This window comes from Mesoplodon mirus, assembly GCF_964341445.2.
Source record: "Mesoplodon mirus genome assembly, chromosome: 13".
Taxonomy (NCBI): Eukaryota; Metazoa; Chordata; class Mammalia; order Artiodactyla; family Ziphiidae; genus Mesoplodon; species Mesoplodon mirus.
Window position 1 is genome coordinate 3374442 of NC_138989.1, and position 27610 is coordinate 3402051.

The window sequence follows — 27610 nt, forward strand, 5'->3', positions numbered from 1 at the left end:
ATAACTTAGCTGTGTGGCTTTGGGCAAGCTAGTTAACCTCTCTGAGCCCCACAGTGATCATCTCCAAAGGGGCAGTGGGCACTGGATGGGTAAGCCCTGCCCTGCCCCAGACTCCCCAGACTCCACGCCCAGATTCCTTCACTCACTCCACGGGTGAAGGAGGGGAGAGGGGATTTAACCGGTTCGATTTTCTACACTTTCCTTCTGTTGTTTCAGAGGGAGGAAGAGTGCTTTGCTCTATGTTCACTGATGCTTGCAGACGCTGATGCAATGAAAAATTAGCCACTTTTTAATATCAAAGCCCTTCATAATTAGAAAGAACTAGAATTCTTTTGATTGCTAAAGAGTATTCAGAGGGGGGAGGGGCACACACATTATTTATTATATTTGCACCTAAGTCAAAGCAGGGCTCACCAGCCAGGAGACCTGCATTTAAATTCACACCCTACCCTTCACGGGAGTGATGCTGGGTGTGTTTCGTAACCTCTCTGAGCCTCGGTTTCTTCATATTTAAATTAGGAATAATTACAGTACCTGCTTTATAGCGTGTTGACAGGATTCAAGGAGTGAATACAAAGAACTCAGGGCAGCGCCTAGCCCAGACTTAGCTATCATTATTATTGTGAGTCCCCAACCCGTGTAAATTCCAATAAGTCAACAGTGCCTAAGATTAATACACAGTGCTTTGCCGTTTACAAGAAACGTCCACGTATTCTCAAAATTATCGTTAATTAAACGTTGGATGATTTTTATAGCTAGCAATATAAAGAGCAATATTTACGATGGAGTGGAATTATATTTTTATGTAGTATATATACACTTTATGGTAAATTGGTGTTCTTTTTATAATAAAAATGTAACATTTATTTCCATCTCATAGGAGAACAACGTTCTTATTTAAATTATTTGAGAGGCTTATAGCTTTGGTACATTATTTTATGATGCTGGTCATATCTTTGATTTATCTGATGCAGACACTTTGGCTAAAACCCAACCCCCTGCTTATGATTTCTATAGAATATATGACTGTTTTATAATGGAATCCTGAATGAGAGTTTCTAGGAATAGGATGTGATAAAGCGCACTTTTTTTTTCCCTCTCTGCATGGAAGATTGAACAGAAAACACTGACTTAAACAAAGCAAGAGAGAGTTGGGTAAGGAGTGGGAAACACCTTGGCCGTTGGCATAAAGCCCTGGCTGGGGGGCTGAAAGAAAAGAAAGAGAAGAAAAGAAAAATCTCACTCTTGAATTGTAATAGTCACTCCCTGAGGCCCTGGGAATATTTTCTTCTGGGCTAAAACAGCTTCTCCACGACAACTAAGTCAATACTCTGAACACACGCGTGCGGACAATGAGAAAAGCCCGTTGATACAGACTGTCATTTACCGTGTGCAAGATGGTGGCCGCAGTCCCCCATCCTTGCATGAACGTCTCTTTGAAATAGGGCTCACCCACTCCTCCAATAAAGGGGGAAGGAGGTCTGTTTCCCCATCTCCTGAATCTGGGCTGGCTCTGGAATTTGCTTTGACCAACAGAATAGGTCAGAAGTGATGTAGTTTGACTTCCAAGCAAAGCTCCAAAAGGTCTAACAGCTCCCACTCTCGCCCTCTTGGAGCCTGAGGCCACCCCATAAAGGAGCCTGAGGTAACCTGCTGGAGGATGAATGACCACTTGGACTGAGATGCCCAGCAACCACCTGTACCACTGACCAGACACTCATCCAATGGACCAAAGGACCATGTCATAAGAGCTGTAGCAAAACTTCCAGGAAACAAGTACAAATGCCAATTCATCATCATCCCAAACAAAGCCCAAAAAGTTTTCTATAACTGTCAGCTGCAGAACGCGCCAGAACACCCATCATATCTGACCACCAAGTCTTGACCGGGGGAGGGGAGAATTAATCATTTATGTGATGTAATGATCTATTCTTGAAAATTATTCATGATAATAAGTTATGAGGCATTAAAGGGTACACACACTAAAAAAAAAGAAAATAGAAACCAAGTACTGGGATTCCACATCTTAAGAGAGTTCAAAAACAGATGTAGGCACTGCTCTAGATCAGAGTTGGAAACTCAAGTGCCCGCCAGCTCCCGGTGGGGAAGGCCCGCAGTGCTGAACCCCGGCTGCCTCAGTGAGCAGGGGCCTCCACTTGTTCCCACGTTTGCTGTGTTTTTCAAGAGAAGTCGAAATTCGGCATATTTATGTAAAAGCACTCCATGCTAAATACCAACAACTAATTCAGAATTTTAAGTAAACAGCAAACTAAACAAAACAGGTGTGCAGACCAGACCCACCCCAGGACCACAGGTATGCAAACACTGGCTTAGGTTACAGATTTCTAAAGTTAAAAAAAAAAAATCGGGCTTCCCTGGTGGCGCAGTGGTTGAGAGTCCGCCTGCCGATGCAGGGGACGCGGGTTCGTGCCCCGGTCCGGGAGGATCCCACATGCCGAGGAGCGGCTGGGCCCGTGAGCCATGGCCACTGAGCCCGATCGTCCGGAGCCTGTGCTCTGCAACGGGAGAGGCCACAACAGTGAGAGGCCCGCGTACCGCAAAAAAAAAAAAAAAAAAAAAATCATGTAAAACACCATGGTTTGTTTTCGTAATTATTCAATTAGCAGTTGACTGTTTTCAGAGTTTTCTTCCTTACTGAGTAGTCCCTGCTGGTGGAGAAAACTCACTGAGAAGTACGTCAGGCAGAGAGAGAGAGGCAAATACTGTATCACTTATAGGTGGAATCTAAAAAATACAACAAAGGAATGAATATAACAAAACAGAAAGAGACTTACGGCTACAGAGACCAAAGTAGCGGTTACCAGTGGGGAGAGGGGAGGAGGGAGGGGCAAAATAGGGGTATAAGTACAAACAGGTACAAACTATTATGTATAAAATAAATAAGTTACGAGGATATATTATACAGCACAGGAAATACAGCCAATATTTTACAGTAATTTTAAATAGAGTATAATGTATAAAAATATTGAATCACTATGCTGTATACCTGAGACTAATATAATATTTTAAATCAACTATATTTCAATTAAAAATTATTTTCTCACTAAATCCTTTTGACCTGCCTTGTCGCCCTGAGGTACCAGCCAGATCCAGGGCGTGAGAAGCAGTGTCAGTTTTACAGGATGGATATTTAGACCCCTGTTGGGATCCTTCTCATAACCGTGTCAGCTGAAAGCCACGGGGCAGAGGGGAGCCCCTCAACGAGAAACAAACACCTCATGCAGAGAGAACACGGGAGCTGGCAGACTGAACATGGGATGGTTTGAAAGAGCATTGCGTTCCGACCACCTTCTGTAAGGGATACATATGTGTTCTTCCAGGAGAAGGGAAAGTCAATTGCATAAAAACTCTGGATTTCAGGCTCGGAAGGTATGTTCAATTAGACAACCCCGAAGCTGCTTCTCCAGATGCTTCGAATACAACAGCTCACTGATGGGAGATGCTGACAAGGGGGTTTCTGAAGACTGACAGATGTGCTGTCGTTTCGATCGCGGATGGTGGTTTTCCTCGGAACCCTGGAGTTCATTAAGGTTTAGTCTGTGCCTCTGGTCCTCAAACTTCGCTTTAAGATTCTGATTGGGTAGGTCAGGGGCAAGGTCCAGGAGTGGTGTCTTAGCCTGTCTGAGCTGCTATAACAAAATACCACAGACAGGGGGTGGCTTATAAACAGCAGACAGTTCTGGACGTTGCAAGTCCAAGATCAAGGCGCTGGAAGATTCGGTGTCTGGTGAGGACCTGCTTCCTGGTTCAGAGACGGTCGTCTTTTCACTGTAATCCCACAAGGCAGAAGGAACAAGGGATCTTTGTGGGGTCCCTTATATTAGGGCTCTAATGCCATTCGTGAGGGCTCCACCTCCATGGCCTAATGGACTCTCGGAGGCCCCGCTTCCTAACGCCATCACAGGAGAGGTTCGAATTTCAACATGTGAATTTGGGGGTGAGTGCATGGAGGCACAAACATTCAGTCCATAACACATGCGTATTTTCTAACAGTTCCCCCCCAGGTGATTCTGGAGACTCAGACTATGAAAAACACGAGAATAAGACGGACAACTGTGTCTACCCTATTTTACACAAGTTATTTGGCCACAGAATAGTTTCATCTTGGACTTCCCTGGTGGTGCAGTGGTTAAGAATCCGCCTGCCAGTGCCGGGGACACGGGTCCGATCCCTGGTCCGGGAAGATCCCACGTGCCGTGGAACAACTAAGCCCATGCACCACAACTACTGAGCCTGCGCTCTAGAGTCCACAAGCCACAACTACTGAAGCCCGCATGCCTAGAGCCCATGCTCCACAACAAGAGAATCCACTGCAACGGTGCCCGGGCACCGTGACGAAGAGCAGCCCCTGCTCACCGCAACTAGAGAAAGCCTGCACGCAGCAACGAAGACCCAACACAGCCAAAAATAAATAAATAAATAAATTTATATATTAAAAAAAACGATTAGATTCATCTCATTGACAACTGTAAGTTGCGAGAATCACACTTCAAGATCCATCTAGAAGTGACGTGCATGCATCTGTCTTGTTTTTCTTACACAAAACAGCATTCGCTGGTCTAGTGTTAAGCTTTATCCAAATGCCATAGTTCACAATGATGTATACGGACACATGGCCACATAATAATTCCGTTAGCCGTTCTCTCGATGACTCCTGCCGTTGGGTAAAGTGGGGACCACTTGTAAGAACGTGCAAATAGCCTTGGAATTATTCAGCATAAACCTTCAGTCTATTTTTTTTTTTGACCACACCGCATGGCTTGTGGGATTTTAGTTCCCTGACCAGGGAATCGAACCCAGGCCCTCGACAGTGACAGCATGGAGTCCTAACCACTGGACCGTCAGGGAATTCCCAGTCTTTTTTTTTTTTTAAATTGAATTATAGTTGATTTACAATGTTGTGTTAGTTTCAGGTGTACAGCAAAGTGATTCATATATATATATACTCTTTTCCACTGTGGTTTATTTCAAGATATTGAATATAGTTTCCTGTGTTATACAGCAAGACCTTGTTGTTTGTCTATTTTGTACATAGTGGTGTATATCTGTTAATCCCAAACTCCTAATTATGCCCCCACTTCCCCTCTGGTAACCATAAGTTGGTTTTCTATGTCTGTGAGTCTGTTTCTGTTTTGTAAGTAAGTTTCTTTGTGTCGTATTTTAGATTCCACATATAAGCGACATCATATGATATTTGTCTTTCTCTGTCTGATTTCACTTAGTATGATCATCCCTAGGTCCATCCATGTTGCTGCAAATGGCATTATTTTATTCGTTTTTATGGCTGAGTAATATTCCACTGTGTGTGTGTATGTGTGTATATATATATATATATTATATATATATATATATACACACATACATAACACATCTTCTTTTTTTTTTTTTTTTTTTTTTTTTTTTTTTTGCGGTACGCGGGCCTCTCACTGTTGTGGCCTCTCCCGTTGCGGAGCACAGGCTCCGGACACGCAGGCTCAGCAGCCATGTCTCACGGGCCCAGCCGCTCCGCGGCATGTGGGATCCTCCCAGACTGGGGCACGAACCCGTGTCCGCTGCATCGGCAGGCGGACTCTCAACCACTGCGCCACCAGGGAAGCCCCACGTCTTCTTTATCCCTTCATCTGTCGATGGACATTTAGGCTGTTTCCATGTCCTGGCTATTGTAAATAGTGCTGCTATGAACATTGGGTGCAGGTATCTTTTCAAATTATCGTTTTGTCTGGATATACGCCCAGGGGTGGGACTGCTGGATCGTATGGCAACTCTATTTTCAGTTTTTCAAGGAACCTCCATACTGTTCTCCATGGTCAGCCTATCTTTTAAACTTGCAGCAGCGATAACTGAGTTTGGGGAGGGCTGCTTGTTCACACGACAACGTAATGGTTAGAGAGAGCGGCTGACTTTAAAACGAATATCAACAACAGCTGTGAGAATCTTTGGCAGATGTTGAAGCAGAAGCCGACCTGGGTAGGTGTAGAAGCAATTTCCCAGTAGATCATCCCCGTCCACACCGCCCGCCCGATGCAGAGCCAGAGAAGGTGGCAGGGGCTCGGGCCCCTGACCACGACCCGTGGCCGCTGAATGGCAGCGGCTGGGAGTCTGATCTGGCTCTTTCTCACCCGTCCCTTCCGAGACTGGCGGCTGCAGAGTCCGGCTATGTGTCCTGTTCACTCACACTGCAAGCTCAGGCCCTTTAACAGGACAATTCCTGCGCTTGCGTCTAACAAGCCCGCTCACAGCTAGGTCCCAAACCCAGCGATACTCAGGAGTGACGGGCAGAGCCCTGGAGGCTCTGGTCTGTGATCTAGACCACTGTTCTCGGGTGGCCCGTGAGAGGCTGCGGTAGCGGACGACCGTGGACCACTTGGTGAGAAAGCGAACCGCCTTTCAATTCTCTTCTGTGCCTGGCTGAGTCAAGCAGAAAGCCTCGGTGAGGTGCCAACCTGTCCTCTACCTTCTCAACGGTGACACCTGGTCTCTGGTCAAGAGCCTCCCACAGGAGCCAGAACTGGTCAGAATTTATAACAACAGTCAACAGTTAGCAAGAGCTTATACCCAGGTAACAACCAGTCATGTTTCAGAATCCAGGATTTGGGGTTTTTAATAAAATGGTCTACGTGCCCTTTTAGTAACATACACCCTCCAGGGGTCCAACGCAGCGACCCATAAACAACACACCGGAACTTCCAAATCAAACTTAAGAATCGTCCCACCAAGCAGGATAAACAAAGCCAGGAATAACTTCCCATCAGCTCAGATATGAGTCTGCTGCCAACTGAGTTGTGGCACCCAACTTACTAAAAATAAAACTGTTTTTCAAGTGCTTTTTGGATTTTGGAATTGCAGAAAAGGGACGAGGACTCTGTGCTATGACTGTGACTCTTTTCACAGAGACACAAACGGGGACACAGAGAGGTCCAGGAGCCTGCCCGAGGTAGCACAGCAGTAACTGGCAGAAATGGGAATTAAACTCAGTGCAGCCCCAGAGTTGAGGTCCTTTTACACCAGGCCTGGCTGCTTCACGGGAGGATGGAGCAAAGCTACCGCACAGATCCATGAGATCTGGGAACTACTGGTTAAACTAAAAGCAAGGATAGTGAATATTCTCTGTGTTTCCCACTCTCTTGCTTCCCAGATTCCGACCAGAGCGTCATTTCAATACACGAGCTGGCAGAAAATTGCTCATGCTCCCCTGGCTGGTTCAGAGGCAGGGAAGAGGAGGATGTCAGGAAGGAGAGGGAAGAAAGTGAGGAAAGGCTTGGAAGAGAAGAGGTGGACCCGGGAGATGGCTCCGGTGGGCACGTTGCCAGCGGCAGAAAGTCAGAGGCAAAGAGCAAAACCCAGAAGAAATGTGCAAGGAAATCTGCAATTAAGCCATCCTGGTCGTACTCGGGGGAGATGGCTGAGCATGACACCAACTGGCAGTGTCACCCAAGGAACGCTGACTTCAGTGAGGCCGTGGAGTAGAACCATCCAGGGAGGGAGTCCGGGCAGAGTTCAGGGGCCGAGGCTATCCTCTGCTACTTTGCAAAGAAAACAGGAAAAGAAAGCAGCTCAACTACACCTGGGTGGCATGCGGTGTAGATTCACATCAAACTAAAATAACCAAAGGTGTTTGGTTACTACCCAAGAAAGATTATCCCTTTAATGCCCTGGGGTAAGTACCTCTCCCGATAGTTGCGGAGCACCTATTTTGTGCCAGGACCACCACGAGGGGCCACGTGAATAAGCCAGCATGACCACCAACCCGGGGGGCATTCATTCATTTGGGCGGGGAGGTCATGTACGATAAAAGCAAGGGCGCGCGTGTGAACTGCGCAGAGGGTTACGAAGGAAAAGCACAGGGCGTGGGGGCGGGGGGGGGATGGAGAAGATGGGGGAGGGTGACGGGGAAAGCCTCTCAAGAAAGAGACAGTGAAGCCGAGGGGGAAGGATGCTCCCGGCGGCCCGGCTGCGGGAAAAACCAGGGGTGGGCAGGGAGCAGAGGAAGAGAGGCGTGGAGCCCCGGAAGAGGTGCCTTTTCTCTACGGCCACAGGAAGTCACAGAGGGGTTTTGCACCGCGGGTGGATGGGACGGCACCTGCATTTTATAAAGGTCCCTCTGGCTGCTAGGAGGAGGGTGCGCGGGATGGAGCGGAGAAGCCATTCTAACCGTCCAGACAAGACCCAGGAGTGCCTTGGAACGGGGGAGGGTGTAAGGGTCTGGATACAGCAGTGTTCTGGGGACAGAGGCCCTGAGAGGCGGGGACGGATGGAAGCAGCACGTAGATACAGAGCCCAGGACAGCGGTGCGGGGCTGCTCGTGTGCGCACACGCTGCACTGGTGGGGGGGGGGCCGCGGGGAGGGGCCTGAGCCGGCTGCCGGGGTCCCGCGCCTTCTCCTACAGCATCACCCCGGCAGCCGCAGCCCCCGAGGGTCCTGCACAGGCCACTCTCCTGAATTCTGCCAGTGCCAAGAAGTCACCATCATCTCCTCACTCTGGATTTCAGGATCAACTGCAAATGCACCTACAGGGCTGACCCCTGGAGCGGGCTGGGCACTGCATTTGCTGTCCCGACATCTCGTCCCCAGGCCCCCGGGAAGAGGGACAAACTCACAGGGCGGTGGGCGGGGCATCGGCCGGCGGCGCTGGGGCCAAGGGTCCCTTTGGTGTGGTCAGGCGGGGTCAGGCAGGCCGCTCTCCTAATCGCAAGCCCCCAAACTACAATTAGCTGGTTTTCTAAATATCAAATTCTATTTCATGCCGCATAGATTGTAAAACACAGTTATTCCTCTTACAGCACGTTGAAGGGGTATTTTTTACACGTGAACACATGTTTTGCATCATGGCAATTATGGACAGTCAGAGCCTTGAAACTGAATATATTTAATAAAGTAGCTAAAAGTTCTCACTTTCAAAAAAAAGCCTCCAAACCGCAAGGTGCTTGTTCACATGCAGAGCAGGTGTGCACAGCCGGCGGGTCTGAGAGTCGCACACGTCGCCTGCGAGACACGGGCGGCCAGCAGAGGTCAGGCCAGAAGGTCAGGTCCGAGATGCAGCCTCCTGCCCTGTAAAGGCGGGTGGAGAGTCCACAAGCAGAAGAAAAACGGTCCTCCCGTCCTCCTATTTTAAGAGAATGTCAGACTTTGCCTGCCGGCCGGGAATGCAAAAGCCTGGACCAGAGCCGGGAAGGGCCCTGTGCTCCATCCCTCATTGGATCCCGGCCTGGCCTGGCCTTTCCTGAGCGGCGAGCCTCACCTGGTGGCTCCATCCTCGTCCTCCTCACCTGGCCAAGCCCGACTCTGTGCAGCACCGCTCAGCGCTGTGCCCACCCGAGGCGTCCCCCTCCCCCCACCACCTCCAGCCCTCTGGGTCATTCTGACCCCAGGGACCAGCCACAGGCAGAGAAGTGAAGCAGGACTGGGCCTTAGAAAGAGGTCCGTTCTCCCCAAGAAGTCGGACAAAATGGTGAGCAGGATCCTTTTAGAGGACGGTCCCATGGAAAAGTGTCCCCTCTCTGCCCAGGCAACAGAGGAGGGGAGGGAGGGAGAAAGAGAGAGATGGTGAGGGAGACAGAGACAGAGACAGAGGGAGAGACACAGACACCGAGAGAGACACAGATAGAGGGCGAGAGAAAGAAATAGAGGGAAAGACAGAAACAGATGGAGATCAAGAAAGAAGGGAAAAAAAAAAGAAAGAAGGAAAGACGGAGATGGGAGAAAGAGAGACACAGAGAGGAGGAGAGACAGGCACAGAAAACTGGGCGAGAGCCAGAGACACAGGCAGAGCCAGAGACAGAGAAAGAAGGAGAGAGAGATGCAAAGACAGAGAGAGGGAGAGTCAGAGTGAGAGACAGAGACAAAGGTAGAGACAGAGACATACAGAGATAGAGGGAAAAACAGAGACAGAGAAAGAAGGAGAGACAGAGACAGAGGGAGAGACAGCCACACGAGGAATCGTGCAGACGCTCTCAGGGGTGGCCGAGCACCCATCAGGCTGAGACCTCGAGTCCCGGCCCCGTCATCTCCCGCTGAGCTTCGAAGGTAAATGCCTCACCCTCTCTGGGATCATCACGGTAACACCTGTGTGGGGTTCCCGTGAGGATTAGTAAGAGAAACGGGCAAGGTCCCTACAGTGGTGCCTGGCTGGGACCACCTGCCCCATCGCTCCCTTTCCGGGGAGCAGTGCCGCCCAGCACCCACTCTGAGCTCTGGAAATGTGGCCAGTGTGCCCGGGAACTGCATTTTAAATTATCCACTTGAATGGACTTAAACTGAAATTTTAACACTGGTGCTTGATTCAGGTACTACAAAGCTTTACAAGTATACTTGCAACAACCTGGACATGTGAATCTACTTTTTCAGCTGCAAATGGTATGGAGTCTCAATGCAAACCAAGCATTTCGATACAAATTGAATCTCCAGACTGAGATGAGCTGGTGGGTAAAATACACGCAGGATTTCAGAGCCTCGAAAAAAAAAAAGAATGTAAAGATCTCATTAAAAATTGTTTATATTGCACTGAAACCAACGGTCAGTTCTATGGGCAGGTGGGCTGGGGAAAAACATTGTTTGTATCGATTACATGTTGAGATGATGCAAGTTTGGATAGATGAAGCTAAATAAAATACATTATTGATATGAATTTCATCTGTTTCTTCATTCTTTTTTTTTTTTTTTTTTTTTTGCTGTACGCGGGCCTCTCACTGTTGTGGCCTCTCCCGTTGCGGAGCACAGGCTCCGGACGCGCAGGCTCAGCGGCCATGGCTCACGGGCCCAGCCGCTCCGCGGCATATGGGATCCTCCCAGACCAGGGCACGAACCCGTATCCCCTGCATCGGCAGGCGGACTCTCAACCACTGCGCCACCAGGGAGGCCCCATCTGTTTCTTTTTATTTTCTTTCAACGTGGCTATTAGAAAACTGTGACTCCCCTACGTGGCTGGACTCACCCTTGATCCCTAACAAATACCAGCTATGCATCTGATCCCAGCTCTTCAAGCAGACGGTCCTTACCTGCATCATTTGGTTCAGGTTCATGGCCGTCATCCCAGCATAATTATCAATAACAACCCTTTCACTCTCAAAGGTACCTGTTTTTTCACAATGAACAATATGGTCACCTTGTGGACAAATCCATGCAAAAAAATGTTGGACTGACTTCCATTTTAGTTCACGCAGAGTTTGCCCAGAGTTTCCTTTGGGCTTAAATGGAAATCCAACCAACACTGGACGAGCCTGCATCTGTGCTTTTTTACACTTCAGAGGGACTGGTTGGGGGCTTACACATCACAGTTGTATGTAACATCTAAGAACTCTAAATGTTTGGTTAAAAAGTTAAAAATTGTTTTAAGTAAAAAATAAAAAGAAGAAAGAGAGCAATGATATTTTGCATGACGCTGGCCAGATTTCACAAGGAGAACGTCTCACTGTAGTGAGCTTAATTCCACTGCTTAAACCTAAGAGCTCAGCAGACTGTACAGCTCCCGAGCAGCAGCAAACAACTTCACCCAGCGGCGCACCGTGAATATGATTAACTCTGCGTCCACGCAGCTTTCCTCTGAGCCCAAGGACGGCACTCCACCCCACGTGCTTTCTGCTATTCCCCAAAGACGGGCATCATTATCTGCATCTTACAGATCAAGGAACGAGCGCAGGAAGAAGAAACGTGTCCAGGATCACTCAGATTTCAAGGGGGAAAACTCAAGGCCCAAGCACAGCTCTGCCCAAACAAAAGTTTGGAGGCTGATGTGTCTCCAACACGCCTTGCTTCTTCCAAACATTAAACTGTTGATTGACCATCAAAAGTCAGAGATTTAAAATGAAACAGTCTTAATAAAAGTGTAAATCCATGCTGATGGCAAAGACCAGACACCGGAACATAACATACACACGATAAATGTTAGTTGTCATCATCATCATTATTCCGAAAGTTATGACTTTTTTTATAGTTGCCTAAAAAACAAACAACCTCCCAGCGAAATTAGTTTGGGCCACACTTCGAAAGTCTGTCCTTGAGAGAGAAAACGGATTCACAGTTTCTATTAAATGTCAAATGGCTTTTAATTTCGAAGCTATAAAATGTAGCCATAAAATAGCTCAGCTCTTTTCTTCTTAAAAAGAAAAAGAATGGGACTGTCGCAGTAACCAAAAAAAAAAAAAAAAAAAAATCAATGTTTAGTAGGTTTGGAAAGCTTCACTTAAATTAAGGTTTTCCAGGGCTGAGGTGTATTAAAATAGAGATTATTTTGTTCCTACCACAGCTGAATACTTTTATTCATCATTTTGTTGAAAATCCAAAGTATGATTTTTCTGCATTCGACATGTCTGTCTGTCTGTATCTATCTTATCTATGTATGGATCTATGTATCTATCTGTCTATGCATCTATCTACATTAACTTAATGAGGCTGACACCCTGGCATGGAAGTCCCTTCTCAATAAGTGAAAAGGAGCTTTGAATACTTATTTGAATGCACACTTGCAATAAACCTTGCAAACACTGGCAACAAACCAGTGGCTGATTCCGTCTGTGCTCCTGAGCTAGATGACAGTAACCAAGGCCACTGACGTACAGAAAACGCATGTCTGCTCTGAAGCAACAGCTTCCACTCCGTGCTAGGTCGAGTCTGCTCGTGACTATAAAACAAAGTCACGTGTGACATCCGCGTCGAGCACACTTTTCAAAACGTGTTAAAAAAATGCAGCCTCCCCCCAGATGCTCCCCCCTAGACCGTTCTGTTCTTTTTTAACATCCTTTGTAAAAGTAACATTAAAGTGCTGGAAACAAAATAAGCCCACGCCTTAACTGTATGAGTGCTGCGGAACTGTCTGATAACTCCCAGGAAGCCGGTAACGGGCAGAAATAACTTGGACGTGTCAGAGATAGGACAGTTGTTTGCAAATATTGAAAGGAATGCCTTACAAGGAATGTGAAATGAAGTCAGGATGGCCAAACCGCTCTCGTTCTAGCCCTGGACCCGATGCAGCCATTTATAAGTGATGGCTATTCAGACACTCACTGATGAAATTAGAGGGTTCTGAAATTGAGCTATAAAATAAATAGACATTGGGTTTGGGGAGATGAAAATAAAATCTCTTTGCCCATGGGGAGACAATATTCTGTGACCTCCAGCTTGTCTGGCGTTGACGTTGAGAGATGCAGAACGTGGTAAAAAGCCATATGCCTTTGTCTGGAGGATCAGCAAGGAACCGCTACACACTCTTCATGTGCTGGGATTGCTTTAGCTTTTAGGGGCCGCTATTCAAAGGAAAGGCATTCGTGTTAGATGTGCCTTTTGTTAGATAATAACTGATAAGCCCCGGGCCTGCCCTTTGCTCTTTCAGTTGTTTCCCAGGTGAGCGGCTGCACCCACACAGCACCTGATGATGCCCGGCTCCCTGCAATCCTGCCCCTCCCCCAGGGAAGCTGGCTTCCATCTTGTCCACGTGACTGTGATAAGAAGGCAGTGCAACTAGGTGACGCATAATTATACTACGGGGAAGGGGAAGCGATCTGGGATTAAATATCTGCGGTAGGAAAGCTGAAAAACGGAATTTTCAAATATTGGAGTTGACCCGAGCTTTTAAGTATAAACCCATTTATTTCTGTATATAACATGTGCCTTCATAAAGATGATAGTGACTAGAACCTAATTTCTAAATCTAAAGACTTGAAGAGCAAAGGATGGGCCTAAGATTCTTTTCTTGCTGCCACCGGACACGAGCCGTAGGCAGCAGCAATGGGCTCTCCTTTTGGTGATAACGGGGACCCAGAGCCCTGACCGCACGCTGTGACCACGGCTCAGCCCTGTATATCAACCCCTTCAGCCCACATCACACCTCTAAGAGCAAGAGTTATAATTAGCTCTTGTAATCGCACGGAGGACAAGACAGAGCTTGGAGACTCAGGCTACATGCCCTGCACGGGGTTCCAAGGGCTTCAAGTGTAGGCACATCCTTGGAACCTCAGACTTTGTGACCAGGACCCCTTCACACATGTCCTGGGGGGTCCTGGCACAGAGGTGTGCCCCAGATGACACTGGCTCCACCAGCTGTGCCCACTGTCAGCTGCATTCACCTTTATTTTAATTTCAGATACACATATATCAAGATACACACATGTATAAACACAACTACACTGCCTCTTCCGTACACTGCTTTGAAGGATTGCAAGGGATCGGATATATAGCAGTCTTCTGAACACCAGGAGATGTCCTGGAAGTGTAGGATGGTATCTGAAGAGTGCCTGCTTCAGAAACCAGAAGGCTGTTTGGGAGTGTGGGGTTAGCACATGCAAACTATCGGGTTGGCCAAAAAGTAACATCTTACAGAAAAAACCGGAATGAACTTTTTGGCCAACCCAATACTATCTGTAGGATGGATAAACAAACAAGTTCTACTGTAGAGCACAGGGAACTGTATTCAGTATCCTGTGATAAACCACAATGGGAAAGAATATGAAAAAATGTGTATATAATGTATAACTGTCTCTGTGCTGTGTAGCAGAAATTAACACAGTACTGTAAATTAACTATACTTCAATAAAATCAATTTAAAAAAAAAGAAACCCAAGCATATAAGAGGGGAAGGGACTGGCTCAAGGTCACAATGATCATCACCAGCAGCCTCAGAAATAGAACTCAAGTCTCGGGTTTCTTGAAAGTCCCTAGGTTTCTCTTAGTGACACGTCCAGGCGGCTGCCCATGTGACAACGGTAACACAGTGCTCCACACTCTCTTCTACTGATTATAAAGGGAACACCAAGAGCTAACCACAAAGACGCAAATCACAGACTCTGATCACCGCACACAGATGAGAGCTACTCAGACCAGGTGAACATGGGGAAATTACTCTCCTTTACCTGAGGGTCGGAAAACAGCAATCCTGTAACTTCGTGCTTCACCACTGCCGCGTTCCCAGGGATGTTCCTTGCCAACACAGGGACTTCCAAATCCATCGCCTAAGAGGACGAAAAGAACAAAGGAGAGGTGGGCGATCGCTGTAAGAGCTTCTGTGGCCGGATGAGCCGGTCTGTGGGAGAATAACTTCTTAGCTGAACTGGACCTCTGGCACCGCACAAAAGCTTACCGAAAATGAGTTCCCAATCCAAACCCCAGACTTTCCAACTACATACTGAATCTTAATGACTGACTGCATTTGCGAGTCTTGGGAAACTACATACTGTAATGGTCTGTCTGACATCGTTACTGCGATGTCACAAAGAAACCCTCTCTTTCCAAATCTTCAGTTGACACTTCTTCGGCGGCAGCGTGAAGTATACATTTTTTTTTTTTTTTCGGTACGCGGGCCTCTCACTGCCGTGGCTTCTCCTGTTGCGGAGCACAGGATCCGGACGCGCAGGCTCAGCGGCCATGGCCCATGGGCCCAGCCGCTCCGCAGCATGTGGGATCTTCCCGGACCAGGGCACGAACCCGCGTCCCCTGCATCAGCAGGCGGACTCTCGACCACTGTGCCACCAGGGAAGCCCGGAGTATACATTTTTAACTACCATCATTACTTTCCCCGATGAGTAATTTTCTTCCAGGGCCGCCATACGAATGCCACCAGGACCGCACACGTCCCTTTGGCATCGCACAGCAGTGAGGACAGGCACGATTTATCATCCCGATTATCCACTAAGCAGCCTTTCCAGTACCAAAGGGCTGGGATCAGCCAGGCTGGGCCACCCCATAGCCTGGCACAACCCGGCATCGAGCCCTCAAAAAGATGCCCAGAAGCGTGGCATGCAGTGTTGGCCTCCCCTGCCCGGGAGGGGGCATTTAGAAACATACAGGATTAGGCCAGCCCTTCCCAGCTCCATTTCAGCCTCCCGCATTGACTCTCCCATGGTGACTTTCACAGGGGCCAACCCAGCTTTCATGTGACAGGTGCCTTTCAGCAGGTGAGAGGGACATCCCTTCACACCTTGGTGTCCAGAGGCAGCCCTGAGGGGATGCTATCAGCAAACCAATATTCTGGCTCTTACTATACACAAGGATGTCTTAGGCACTCCAATTCGGCAGGCGGTGTCTCATTTCACGTAATAAACAATTTGGTCACGAAGGGGTGACATTCGGTTTTCAGAAAGGTAAAGTCCCCCGATCTCAGCCGCTTAGTATATTACCATGGGAAGCTCTGACTCCAAGGACTTCACATGGCACAAACGCCACCAATGCCCAAGTGCCCGGAGCCATGTGTGACACATAGTTAAGAGCTCAAGAAATGCTTGTGGATCAAATGTTCCAGAAGCATCTGAACGTAAATTAATTATAGGTCAATGGTTCACACTAGGATCATCTTCTCATCAGCAGCTTTCTGGGTAAGCTCACCTGGTTTTCTGGTTCTGTGTCGCCTGTATCTTCCCAGTACACGCTGAGTTTGAGATCCAGGCCCTGCATAAGGTCGGAGGAGGGAGGACAGCCCTCCTTTCTGCCCCCAAGACTGTGCTGTTCCCACCATCGGGGAAGGCGGTGGAGCTGGTTGGCTGCTCGGACAGGAGCCCTCCTGCTCGCCCCCAGCTTCACAGTCCCCTCCCCAGCACCGCGACAGCCTCTCATGGTGGCCTTTCATGGTCACAGAAAGCCTCCAAGTCGTGATATTCTGCTCGCATAGTAGGGTAAAAATTGGGACCTTCCACTGTCACTACATTCAGAACAAGGAAACTCAGCAGCACAGGCAAAAAGTAACCCGAAACGGCCACATCTCAACATTAAGGTCACAGGTGCTTTATGAACCCACTGGTTGGACCTTGGGTTCTGACACACCGTGGGTGCCATCTGGTATTTTGGAGAAGGGCACAAGCCAGGACTTGTGAGACGTTGGTCTTGCCCTGGTGGAGGCTTCATCCTTGACTAACATGGAGGGTCTCAAATTCATTGCTCATCAGTCATTCTGGGGAAATGGAGTCGAAGTTCGACACCCGGTACTGGACCTCTTCCTGGGCTCCAGTTTTATCATTTGGGAACGAGGGGCTAAACTTTCCAGAGTAAATGAAAATTTCAGATGTCATTCTGCACACATACCACTTAGGTGGTTGATGGCTGAAGCTGACATTGACTATGTACGTTACAGGGTCATAATATAGTCACGGTGAGCGAGACGACAGGATGTCTGATGGCTCCTTTCCCTGCTGGTCACCCTGTTCAGGTCATTAGCTCATCAAACTGGCATGACCCACTGTGATTCCATTTCTAGGCATCTGTCAAGGGACTGCAGAATCTTCCACGTAGATGAGGCCTTCCAGACCGTCTCATCTCATCCCACCGATGAGGGGGATGAGGGGAGGCTCGCTAGAGGCTCATCACACACGTCAGGGCACACGGCTAGCTCTGTTCTCATTGTTCTCTGTCCCAGGTGGGCCCTGGAACATCTTCCAATCCAAATGGTACATTTATCCACTGATGTCGTTAAGCACCGGTGCATTTTGGAGAAACTGTGGCAGACACACAGATTGAGAGGAGATTCTATAAATACAGATATGAAGATGCCAGAGTAGATCTATAAAACTGGCCATCAGAGAATCTCAGAACCGGCCGACCCTGAGGCAGGACAGAGGTTATATCCCTGTTTCAGCAAAAAAAAAAAAAAAAAAGATCCCATCATCCCTCCCGTAGTATAGACTTACTTGTATATCAACCAGTGCACACCAAGCACCCAACACACAAGTAAGGCCGTGGGCCAGTGAGATCACCCATTCCTTGTCCCTCATTCAGCAAATAATCATCAACCTGCAAAGGGCAAGACACAGGAGGTTTGGGTGATGAGACCAGTTGGTTAAAGGCGAGTCAAAGAGGTGATACCGTATAGTAGTTTAGCTTTGCTCAATCCAATGAATATTGATGGATTATTGATGGTACAAAGCTAGACTTTGGGGGAGGGTTCAAGGTTGTAGAGGACATGCTCCTTGCCTTCAAGGAAAACTGCAGATCAGCAGAAAGAGTGAAATTCAATCTGGAAATATTGCCATTTGCAACGACATGGATGAACTTGGAGGGCGTGATGCTAAGTGAAATAAGCCAGAAAGAGAAAGACAAATACTGTGTGATATCACTTATATGTGGAATCCCCCCCAAAAAACAAACAAAGAAGAAGCAGACTCACAGATACAGAGAACAAACTAGTGGTCACCAGTGGGGAGAGGGAAGTGGGAGGGGAAAGATAGGGGTAGGGGGTTAAGAGGTACAAACTACTACATATAAAATAAATAAGCTACTAGGATATATTGTACGGCACAGGGCATATAGCCAATATTTTGTAATAACTATTAATGGAGTATAACCTTTAAAAATTGTGAATCACTATGGTGAACATCTGAAACTTATAAGGTACATCAACTATACCTCAAAAAGAAAGAGAGGGCTTCCCGGGTGGTGCAGTGGTTGAGAGTCCACCTGCTGATGCAGGGGACACGGGTTCGTGCCCCGGTCCGGGAAGATCCCACATGCCGCGGAGCGGCTGGGCCTGTGAGCCATGGTCACTGAGCCTGCGCGTCCGGAGCCTGTGCTCCGCAACGGGAGAGGCCACAACAGTGAGAGGCCCGCGTACCGCAAAAAAAAAAAAAAAAAAGAGAGAAATACAATCTGAGTCTTGAAGTTGTGAGTTGGGTAGAGGAAGATGATAGTTAAATGTTCTCTGAAAGCTGTATATTCAGAGAAAACTAATTTCAAAGTCCCCTCTTAAAAATAAACTGTCTTTAAGAAAGGAGACGTCTTGATAAACAGCAAGGATTTACCGTATAGCACAGGGAACTATATTCAATATCTTGTAATAACGTATAATAGAAAAGAATCAGAAAAAAAGAATATAGATACATAGATATATATATATGTATAACTGAATCACTTTACTGTACACCTAAAACTAACGAAATATTGTAAACCAACTATACTCCAACAAAAGAAAAAAGAAAAACAAAGAAAGGAGGCATCTTAAGAATAAGTAAGCACGCGGAAAGGCTATTTTCATAGAGCCATGACATGGCATTAAGGAATCAGATGGCTGATTCACAAGTCACTTTCTTCAGGTGTGAAGTCACCTCTTTAAAAACAAACTGTGTCTGCAAGAAAGGCAAAGTCCCAGAATACAGCAGTGTTGTGAAGCTGGTCCTGATGAGAACCAGGCCTGGCAATATCTTGGGCGAGACGGTGTTTGGAGATGGGCGAGCTCGCCCTCTGAACCCCTTCTGGTCGTGACAGAGGAGGGAAAGGCGCAGTGGAGGGGGTGGGGCTTGGAGCAGAGAGTCGCTCAAACCTGGAATCTGGGGCCCCGTTTTGGGACAAAAAAGAGGAAACATCAGAGCTGAAGGGGCACCTAGCAGCCGGTCGAGTTTGCAGTCACTGAATTTCTCTTGCCCCCCGGTGAGCTCTTCAACCTTCCAGCAGGTAGGTGGAAGCTTCCCATTAGGGCTTTTAAAAAAGCTTTGTCGCTGGTGCACCGTCTTCAGCGGGGCTAACAGAGGTTTCCAGAGACACGGCCCCCAGTCTACATGCAGAAGAGCCTTTGGAAGCACGGCCGCCAGGGCTCCACGTCAGCACAGCCAAGAGAGCTTTTGCAGGGCGTCGTCATGCATACCGATGGTTTTTTAAGCTTCAGAGGGAATTCTGATGCACACCCTAGGTTGAATCTGGGGTCCAGATTTCCTTGCAGAGAGGTCTGCGTGCATTTCAGTGGCCTTAACTGGGCATATGTCCAGCACCATGATCACTGCTTGTCACATGGGGATGCGGCTGGTCCGAGTGCTCCACTGATGTGCACGCACAGTGTGTTCGGATCTGACACCGTGGAGTTTAGAGCGTTTCTTGACAGGGACGCCAATGGCATCTTGGGGACAGACCTTTGACGCAAAGACCGTCTTGCACGTTGAAAAATACTTTGCCTGTCTGCACTCCCTCCCCGCCAAACTAATTGCCAGTAGCAGCCTCCTAGTTGTGACAACTCCAAAAGCCCTCCCGTTTTAAAAGTGGGAAGGGCGGGCTTCCCTGGTGGCGCAATGGTTGAGAGTCTGCCTGCCGATGCAGGGGACACGGGTTCGTGCCCCGGTCCGGGAAGATCCCACATGCCGCGGAGCGGCTGGGCCCGTGAGCCATGGCCGCTGAGCCTGCGCGTCCGGAGCCTGTGCTCCACAACGGGAGAGGCCACAGCAGTGAGAGGCCTGCGTACCACAAAAACAAACAAATAAAAGTGGGAAGGGTACAGCTCTGCCCCACACACTTTTGAAATGAGCCAAGGTCAAGTGACACAGGGTCACAGTTATCCTTGAAAAGCCCTGAAATGAATCTTTCATCACTAGGTCCTGGGCCTGGAAGCTAAGAGCCCAAGAATTACCTTTTTACTGCTCTTTGCTTTAGAAGATGCCTTCTTCTCCTCTGGGCAGTGAAAACTTTGACCTGGAGGTTGGGTGTGTGTGTGTGTGTTTGTGTGCTCCAGGGCAGGGAGGAGCGCCCAGTGAGGAAGTGTGGGGTAAGCAAATAACTTTCTGGGACTTCCCCGGCGGTCCAGTGGTCAGGACTCCGCGCTTCTACTGCAGGGGGCCCAGGTTCGATCCCTGGTCGGGGAACTAAGATCCCACATGCCACATGGCCAAAGCAAAACAAAAATTAATAATGATAATAATTTTTTGTATTCTTCTAATTCCGTGTAGAGTTCAACTCCATAATAAGCCCAAACTTGAAACAACAGATTCGTTGTAGGGATGTCCCCTCTACTGCCCGGGCATCCAGCTAACGCTTGATTTTTGGAGTTTATCAGCAAAAGATAAGAAGTGTGTCATAGCAAATGGATTTTTACATGCTTCCATGACAAAACAAAGCTAATTCTGAAAGGCCAAAGGATCCCTTCCTTCAAAAGTGATGTGCACTTATTCTGTGATTAACCACTTTGGTTCTTTGAATTGATTCTAATGAAATCCACCCTCCACGACTCCCCTAAAATCAGTTTCATTCAAAACCCTCAGCCCAAAGGTTATTTTGGAATTTTCAAAAGGAACAGAGTGTCCACGTTTGAAGGCAGACAGAATTGCCAACAGCTGCCTTTCCTTTGAAGTAAATGAAATTTGACAGCAATTCATCTGCAGTGAACTGCTGTGTGGCTGCTTATAAAATCATTCCCGAATTCCACTTTACCTTTTCTTAAGAAGTTGGGGGGAGAAAAAAATGTGTATTTACATACAAAGGAGCGATTCAGCAATGGCTTGAGGACGTGGTACTGTAAGAATGCACATTTGTAAAGCTAACAGGGAGAGTACAATGTATCGCTCCAGTGACTCTAGTCGAAAGCTGATCCTAAACCACAACGGAGATAAATGCTAATCGTTAGGCTTAGACTGAGGTATTGAGGTATTCAACGTCTGGCTGAAGATGAAAATGTTACAAATCCAAGCTTTGTGCTTTGAAAGCTTCTGAACACTGGAATTACAGGCATCAGTATATGTTACCCCCACCCACAGTATTTTGTTTTTAGTTTTCTTTGTTTGCTTTTTTAAATGATGCCACGTTCACAGAAAATATTAGGCATGCGACATCAGTCATTTCTTAAATTTAGGGAGCATGCTTTTTTTTCCTGCTTTAATTATTTACCATGGTCTCTGAAACACTGAAATTCACAAATTGTAACTTTGGCTGGTAAATTCAACTAGCATCCAAAGGAATAAATGGATGTTACAAATACTCATGATAAAATAATAGCATTGCTCTAAGTAGACCCTGAAGTAAGAAACTAGCATCGTGAGAAAGGGGATGTGAAACACGATTTAAAGACCTGGAGGGTCAATCACCAAACGTTTCTGTTTCTACAGCAACTTTTATCATGCACTAACCAAGAGGACTCAACAAGGCATCTATTGTGTGAGAACTAAAGGAGATTCCATGCGAGGGATGGCTTGTGATTTAATGATATGAAGAAAATCCAGCACTGAATGCTGGTTATGACGGAAGGGACGGAGTCTCCTCTTTGCTAAGATCACTCTTGAAAAGGAACCCAGTGTGCTGTGAACCGACAGCAAAATAAGGGAAAGGAAAATCCTTTTGCATTAGAGGCACGCTGGGGATTACTCAGGTCATCAGCATGAAGCAGTTTAAGCGATCCTGGTAAAACACCCCATCACGTAAAACGCTCAGTGAGGAGAAGAGATTGCAAAGGGCTGTGAGGCTGGATTAAGTCCCTTTGACCCAGGAGCTGATACACTCAATCCAGAGGCTGCCAGGATCAAGAGCAGGGACTTTTTATTTCAGCCTCTCCCTGCAAAACACAGATAACTCCAGCAACAGACTGCACGGTTGTGCTGGGCTGTGCACACTTAGTCCAAGTAGCGTAAGAGATTTTCAGAGCTGAACACCAGACAGAGAGATGAGGTCCACCCTCATGCCCACCGCCCTGTGCATCTGCAGCTACTCTCTTCTGTGTATGAAGCCCCACCCTCTTCCATGTGCACAAGCCCAACCCTTTCTTTCTTTTTTTCTTTGGCTGCGCCAGTGCCTGCGGGATCTTTGTTCCCCAACCAGGGATCGAACTCGTGCCCCCCAACCAGGGATTGAACTCTTGTCCCCTGCAGTGGAAGTGCAGAGTCTTAACCACTGGACTGCCAGGGAAATCCAAGCCTAGCCCTCTCTTATCCCCTAAATTCTGGGATCACAGGACACACTGAAAAGAGGGAGAAGACATCAAGACAAAAGGAGGTTCGCTACAAAACACACCTTCACCTCACATCCTGTCCCGACCCTCATAGCCTCAGCCGTCTTCCCGTTGAAGCTAAGTGGCGAGTCAGAGAGGCGACACTATCCTAGTTTTATTTCATTTTGTAGCTCGCGAGGAAAAATGGCAGGGAGAAAGGAAATAGTATTCTTAAGCCCCAGACAGAACTTAAAAACTACTATAGAACTCCCGAGGAAATGCCGTTTCACTTTGTTAGCTTTGAGAAGCGCACAACTTTATTGACAAAGGCATCACCTCCATAACTGAGAAAAGGGGTGATGGACCATTTCATATTGCCACTTTCAGTACCCATTAGATCATTACCTCCAGGATTGCGGCTGACATGCCTTCAGAGACAGAGCTATTCACCACCGCGAAGCAATTCTTCACGACCGCGTGGAGGTCTTCCCGAGTCATCTCCCCGATCAATCGTACCCCAGGGGTCCTGGAACAACACGGAGCAGAGAGAGAGCTTACGACTGGGAATCTCACGCGGAGGGGCTGGGAGAAGGGGAGATAACGATTTTGGAGAAATACCCTAGATCCACAGGGAAGCATTACTGCTAAAGGATTCAATACAGAAAACCATACTGGAGTGAGAATCTATTCTATATCCATCCCTGGTAAGAGAGAGAGGAAGCCTGTTAACACACTCGCTGTCATTCTGAAGCCCTCTGACCAAGGAGACACGTGCTTCTCAGATACTGGACGTCAGAGATACAGCTCTTGACATTTTTCTCTGAATGATTTAGAAAACAAACCTTTCCTAATAATGCAACATTTATTCAAATTCTTTTTTAAAGATACACAGAAAGAGAATGATAGATGTATCATAAACAGAGAGAAATAGAGAAACTCAACCAATACCCAGGTTCCCAGCACTTTGTCACATAGGTTTTGTTTTGTTTTCTTTTTTGTTTTCACCCAAAAATATGGACATTCTTCTCCATCCCCTAACCCTCTCCACCAGTCTCAGGATTTTGAGGTTATTCTTTCACATGATTGGTTATACTTTCACATACATGCATTCTGTATCTATGAGCAACATAAAGACACCTGATTGCATATGGAGATGAAATCAGTTTCCCAGGCCCTTGGGGTGATGGCGTGGCCAGTGAGAGGAGCTGGAATCCTGGGGGGGGGTGTGTGAGGAAATTCACATAAAAAGGGGCTGATCCAAATGGGAGGTAACCCTTCTGGCTCTTGTCCTTCCCCGTCTCCCCACTTAAAATTCGGAATGTGATGCGCGAGTTCTACAGCCACTGTCACCTTAGGGATGGAAGCCACAGGAAGGGACCGCAGGACAGCAAGACAGGAGCTGAAGTCTTACTTGGTCCTGGACCAACGACCCCAGATTTTTTTATGTGAGCAGTTAAGCGCCAGGGTGTGTAAGCCAGTGTTATCGAGTTACTGGCAGACAAATGCAATTGATAACAAAGACTGACAAATTGCCCTCTAAAGGGGTGGCAGCAATTTTCACCCTCACCAGCAGATGTTTTAAGTCTTTTCAGTTTTGGCCAATGTGATCAGTGACAATTGTAACCTCAAAGTGGGTTTCCTGGGAATTCCTGACCTAGTGAGGCTGCACGTCTTCACACGTGTGTCCATGCTGCCGCCCCTTAGGGAACTGCTGATGCTTCCAGGATATCAGCCTCCTGGCTTGTAAATGGGGAAAATAATAGCGCCTAGGATGGCACAGGATCACCCTAATCGCACAGGCGATTAAAGGAGGAATTATTAGTAAACTGCTGGGAACAGAGCCTGGGACACGGTGAGTGCTTGGGGACTGGGATCATTTATCGGTCACTAGGTTTCCTCTCCTGCAAAACACCTACACTTACCTCTTTACTTTGGCTTTTACTTCCCTTGTGAACACTGGATCAACCTGAAAGGAGACAAAGATGAATTTTAGGAAAAGCCGGAAGTGAATCTAAGTCTCAAGAGAATTGCAGATTATGGCAAAAGAGCCAAACCAAACAAATCAAATAGGAAATAATACCCCTGAGTCCAGCTACTACAAAGTAATAAAGAAAAAAGAAGGACTTGAGAGAAAGTTTAAAGAAATATACATATAGAGTCATCCCTCAGTCGTCCCACAGGGGGTTGGTGCCAAGACCCCTTCAGATACCAAAATCCGCGGATGCTCAAGTCCCTTATATAAGATGGTGTAGTGCTTGCATATAACCTATGCACATCCTCCTCTATACTTTAAATCCCTCTAGATTACTTACAATACTAATATAATATAAATACAGTGGAATAGTTGCCAAAGCACAGCAAATTCAAGTTTTGCTTTTTGGAACTTTCTGGAATTCTTTTTCTGAATATTTTCAATCCATGGTTGGTTGAATCCGCAAATGCAGAACCCACAGATACAGGGGGCCAACTGTATTCCTGTTTCCTGTTTGGCCTGTAACATAAGAGCCTGGTGAAGCCCCAGGTACAAAAGCGCAGGAGCCATACACCCAACTCAAGGTCTTGAAACAGAAGTCATTTATAGTCCAGGGAGAATCGGACAACACAACACTTCACTGAAAGGACTGTCTGGTTCATTACAGTGGTGGATTTTGTCAGACAACCTTTGAGGCAGAAGGAGTTGGAACCCTTGGTACACCTAAGACAAAGGATCTGACCACATTAAAATTTTAGTTTTAACAGGGAGCCTTCCCAGACACACAAGTTTAAAGCCAAGGGCACATCCATGAGCTGATACATGGGAAACAAAATGTGGTCTGTCCATACAATGAAATATTATTCAGCCACAAAAAGGAATGAAGTATTGATTTATGCTACAACGTGGATGAACCTTGAAAACATGATGCTAAGTGAAAGAATCCAGACACAAAAGGCCATAAATTGTGGCTGTTTTTAATATGAAATGTCCAGAATAGACAATTCCATAGAGAAAGAAAGCAGATTAGTAGTTGCTAGGGACTGGGGGGGTGGGGAGAATGGGGAATGACTGCTAATGAGTATGGGATTTTTGAGGGGGTGATGAAAATGTTCCAGAATTAGATAGGAGTGAGGGTAGCAACACTTTGTGACTATACTAAAAACCATTGGATTATATACTTTAAAATGGTGCATTTTATGGCATATGAATTATATTCCAAGTTTTAAAAAGTCAAGTCCAGGTCTTCCCTGGTGGCACAGTGGTTAAGAATCCACCTGCCAATGCAGGGGACATGGGTTCGAGCCCTGGTCTGGGAAGATCCCACACGCCGCGGAGCAACTAAGCCCGTGTGCCACAACTACGGAGCCTGCGCTCTAGAGCCTGCGAGCCACAACTACTGAAGTTCATGCGCCAAGAACCTATGCTCCGCAACAAGAGAAGCCACCGCAATGAGAAGCCCGCGCACCGCAACGAAAAGTAGCCCCCGCTCGCCGCAACTAGAGAAAGCCCGCGTGTAGCAATGAAGACACAACCCAGCCAAAACTAAAAAATAAATAAATTAATTAAAAAACCAAGTCCAACTTTTAAATTAGTTACAATCTAATATGCTTGAGTCTGCATTTCACTCTTATTTCACATCTGGAGGACATGTGTCCTTTGGGACAGGCACCGTGTTTTGTCCTATTGTATCCCTGGTGGTCAATGTTTGTTGAATTAATGCAAAAATTAATAGCAGTGTTTTCAAGCTGATCTGCTATACCAACATTTTTGACACCACGTGTTTTCAAGCAAACTTGTATGTACATATCCAGAGGCCAGAAAGAGAGGCGGTACAGGCTGAGAGGGGCTCTGGAGACAGATCACCTGGGTGAAATCCCCCCCAAAACCAGTCACTAGTCACATGGCCGTGCATACATTAATGGATGTCTCTGGGCCTTGGGTTCTTCATCTCATAAAATGAGAAACACGTTCAGTGCTTACAGCTATTTCTGAGACATAGTAACTGCTATACAAGCAGTAGAAGAGAACAGAAAAGAATAAGAATGAAATCTGCAGATAACACAAAAATATGTATACACTTAATCTCAACTGTGTACTTTCCCATTGACACGGCCACACTTCTCAGCAAGAGAAAGACACCGGAACACCTGAAGGTAGTCATCGCATCCACAGAGGAGCACACCTTATTCCCAACCATCAGAAGCCAAACTATAATACTCTTTGCGTACAAGGAGCTCTTCTCAGGTAAATTTACTCACTGAGGTACCAAGAGGATCTTAAGGGATACCTTTCCATCTGTCACAGCGTTCCTCTAAGCCTAGTTAGGATGGAGCTGCAGAATATATTTATCACATCTGGTTCATCCAACTGCAAACTCTTCAAGGAAACAATCAAAAGACTGGTTGTGCCCTTCCAATGGTTTTATTAACAATGAAAACAATTTTAAAATAACTGACAAAATATTCTTGAATTTATGCACGTGTAAGACAAAATTCTAAACGTGTCTTCAAAGATAGAGGCAGGGCTTCCCTGGTGGCGCAGTGGTTGAGAGTCCACCTGCCGATGCAGGGGACACAGGTTCGTGCCCCGGTCCGGGAAGATCCCACATGCCACGGAGCGGCTGGGCCCGTGAGCCATGGCTGCTGAGCCTGTGCGTCCGGAGCCTGTGGTCCGCAATGGGAGAGGCCACAACAGTGAGAGGCCCACGTACCGCAAAAAAAAAAAAAAAAAAAAAAAAGATAGCGGCAGATGAGGGTGTAAACACATTTTATGAATGCAGTGTCTGCCAGCTTGTCCTGTTACTGCTAATGAGCTTAGAAGTGAAAGCAGATTCAATTTCTATTCTCATTCACACTTCACCAGTAGGTACCAGGAATTACAAACCAAGTCAGTTTAATGAATATGATATCCCTAGAGAGTTTATCATACTAACTGAATAATTTTGTGTTTTCCGGAAACTTCATTTAAGTTCCATTTGGCAAGGAAATGCTGTGTGTGTGTGTGTGTGTGTGTGTGTGTGTGTAACCCC

At 47.0% G+C, this 27610-nt stretch overlaps 1 protein-coding gene across 2 annotated transcripts in view; it reads right to left on the bottom strand.

Annotated features, from left to right (window-relative positions):
- GLT1D1 (glycosyltransferase 1 domain containing 1) overlaps positions 1–27610 on the bottom strand; it is a 94026-nt gene that overhangs the window by 2528 nt on the left and 63888 nt on the right. Inside the window, exons 9-12 of one of the 2 annotated variants that reach the window (XM_082640476.1) lie at positions 24530–24573; positions 23013–23133; positions 14863–14961; positions 8894–9070 (exon numbers count right to left, since the gene is read on the bottom strand). In XM_082640476.1, the coding sequence (XP_082496602.1) occupies positions 9032–9070; positions 14863–14961; positions 23013–23133; positions 24530–24573 (303 nt within the window). In that variant the 3' untranslated portion in view covers positions 8894–9031. Of the gene's footprint in view, positions 1–8893; positions 9071–14862; positions 14962–23012; positions 23134–24529; positions 24574–27610 lie in introns of those variants that run through there. The other variant, XM_082640475.1, reaches the window with a different exon arrangement.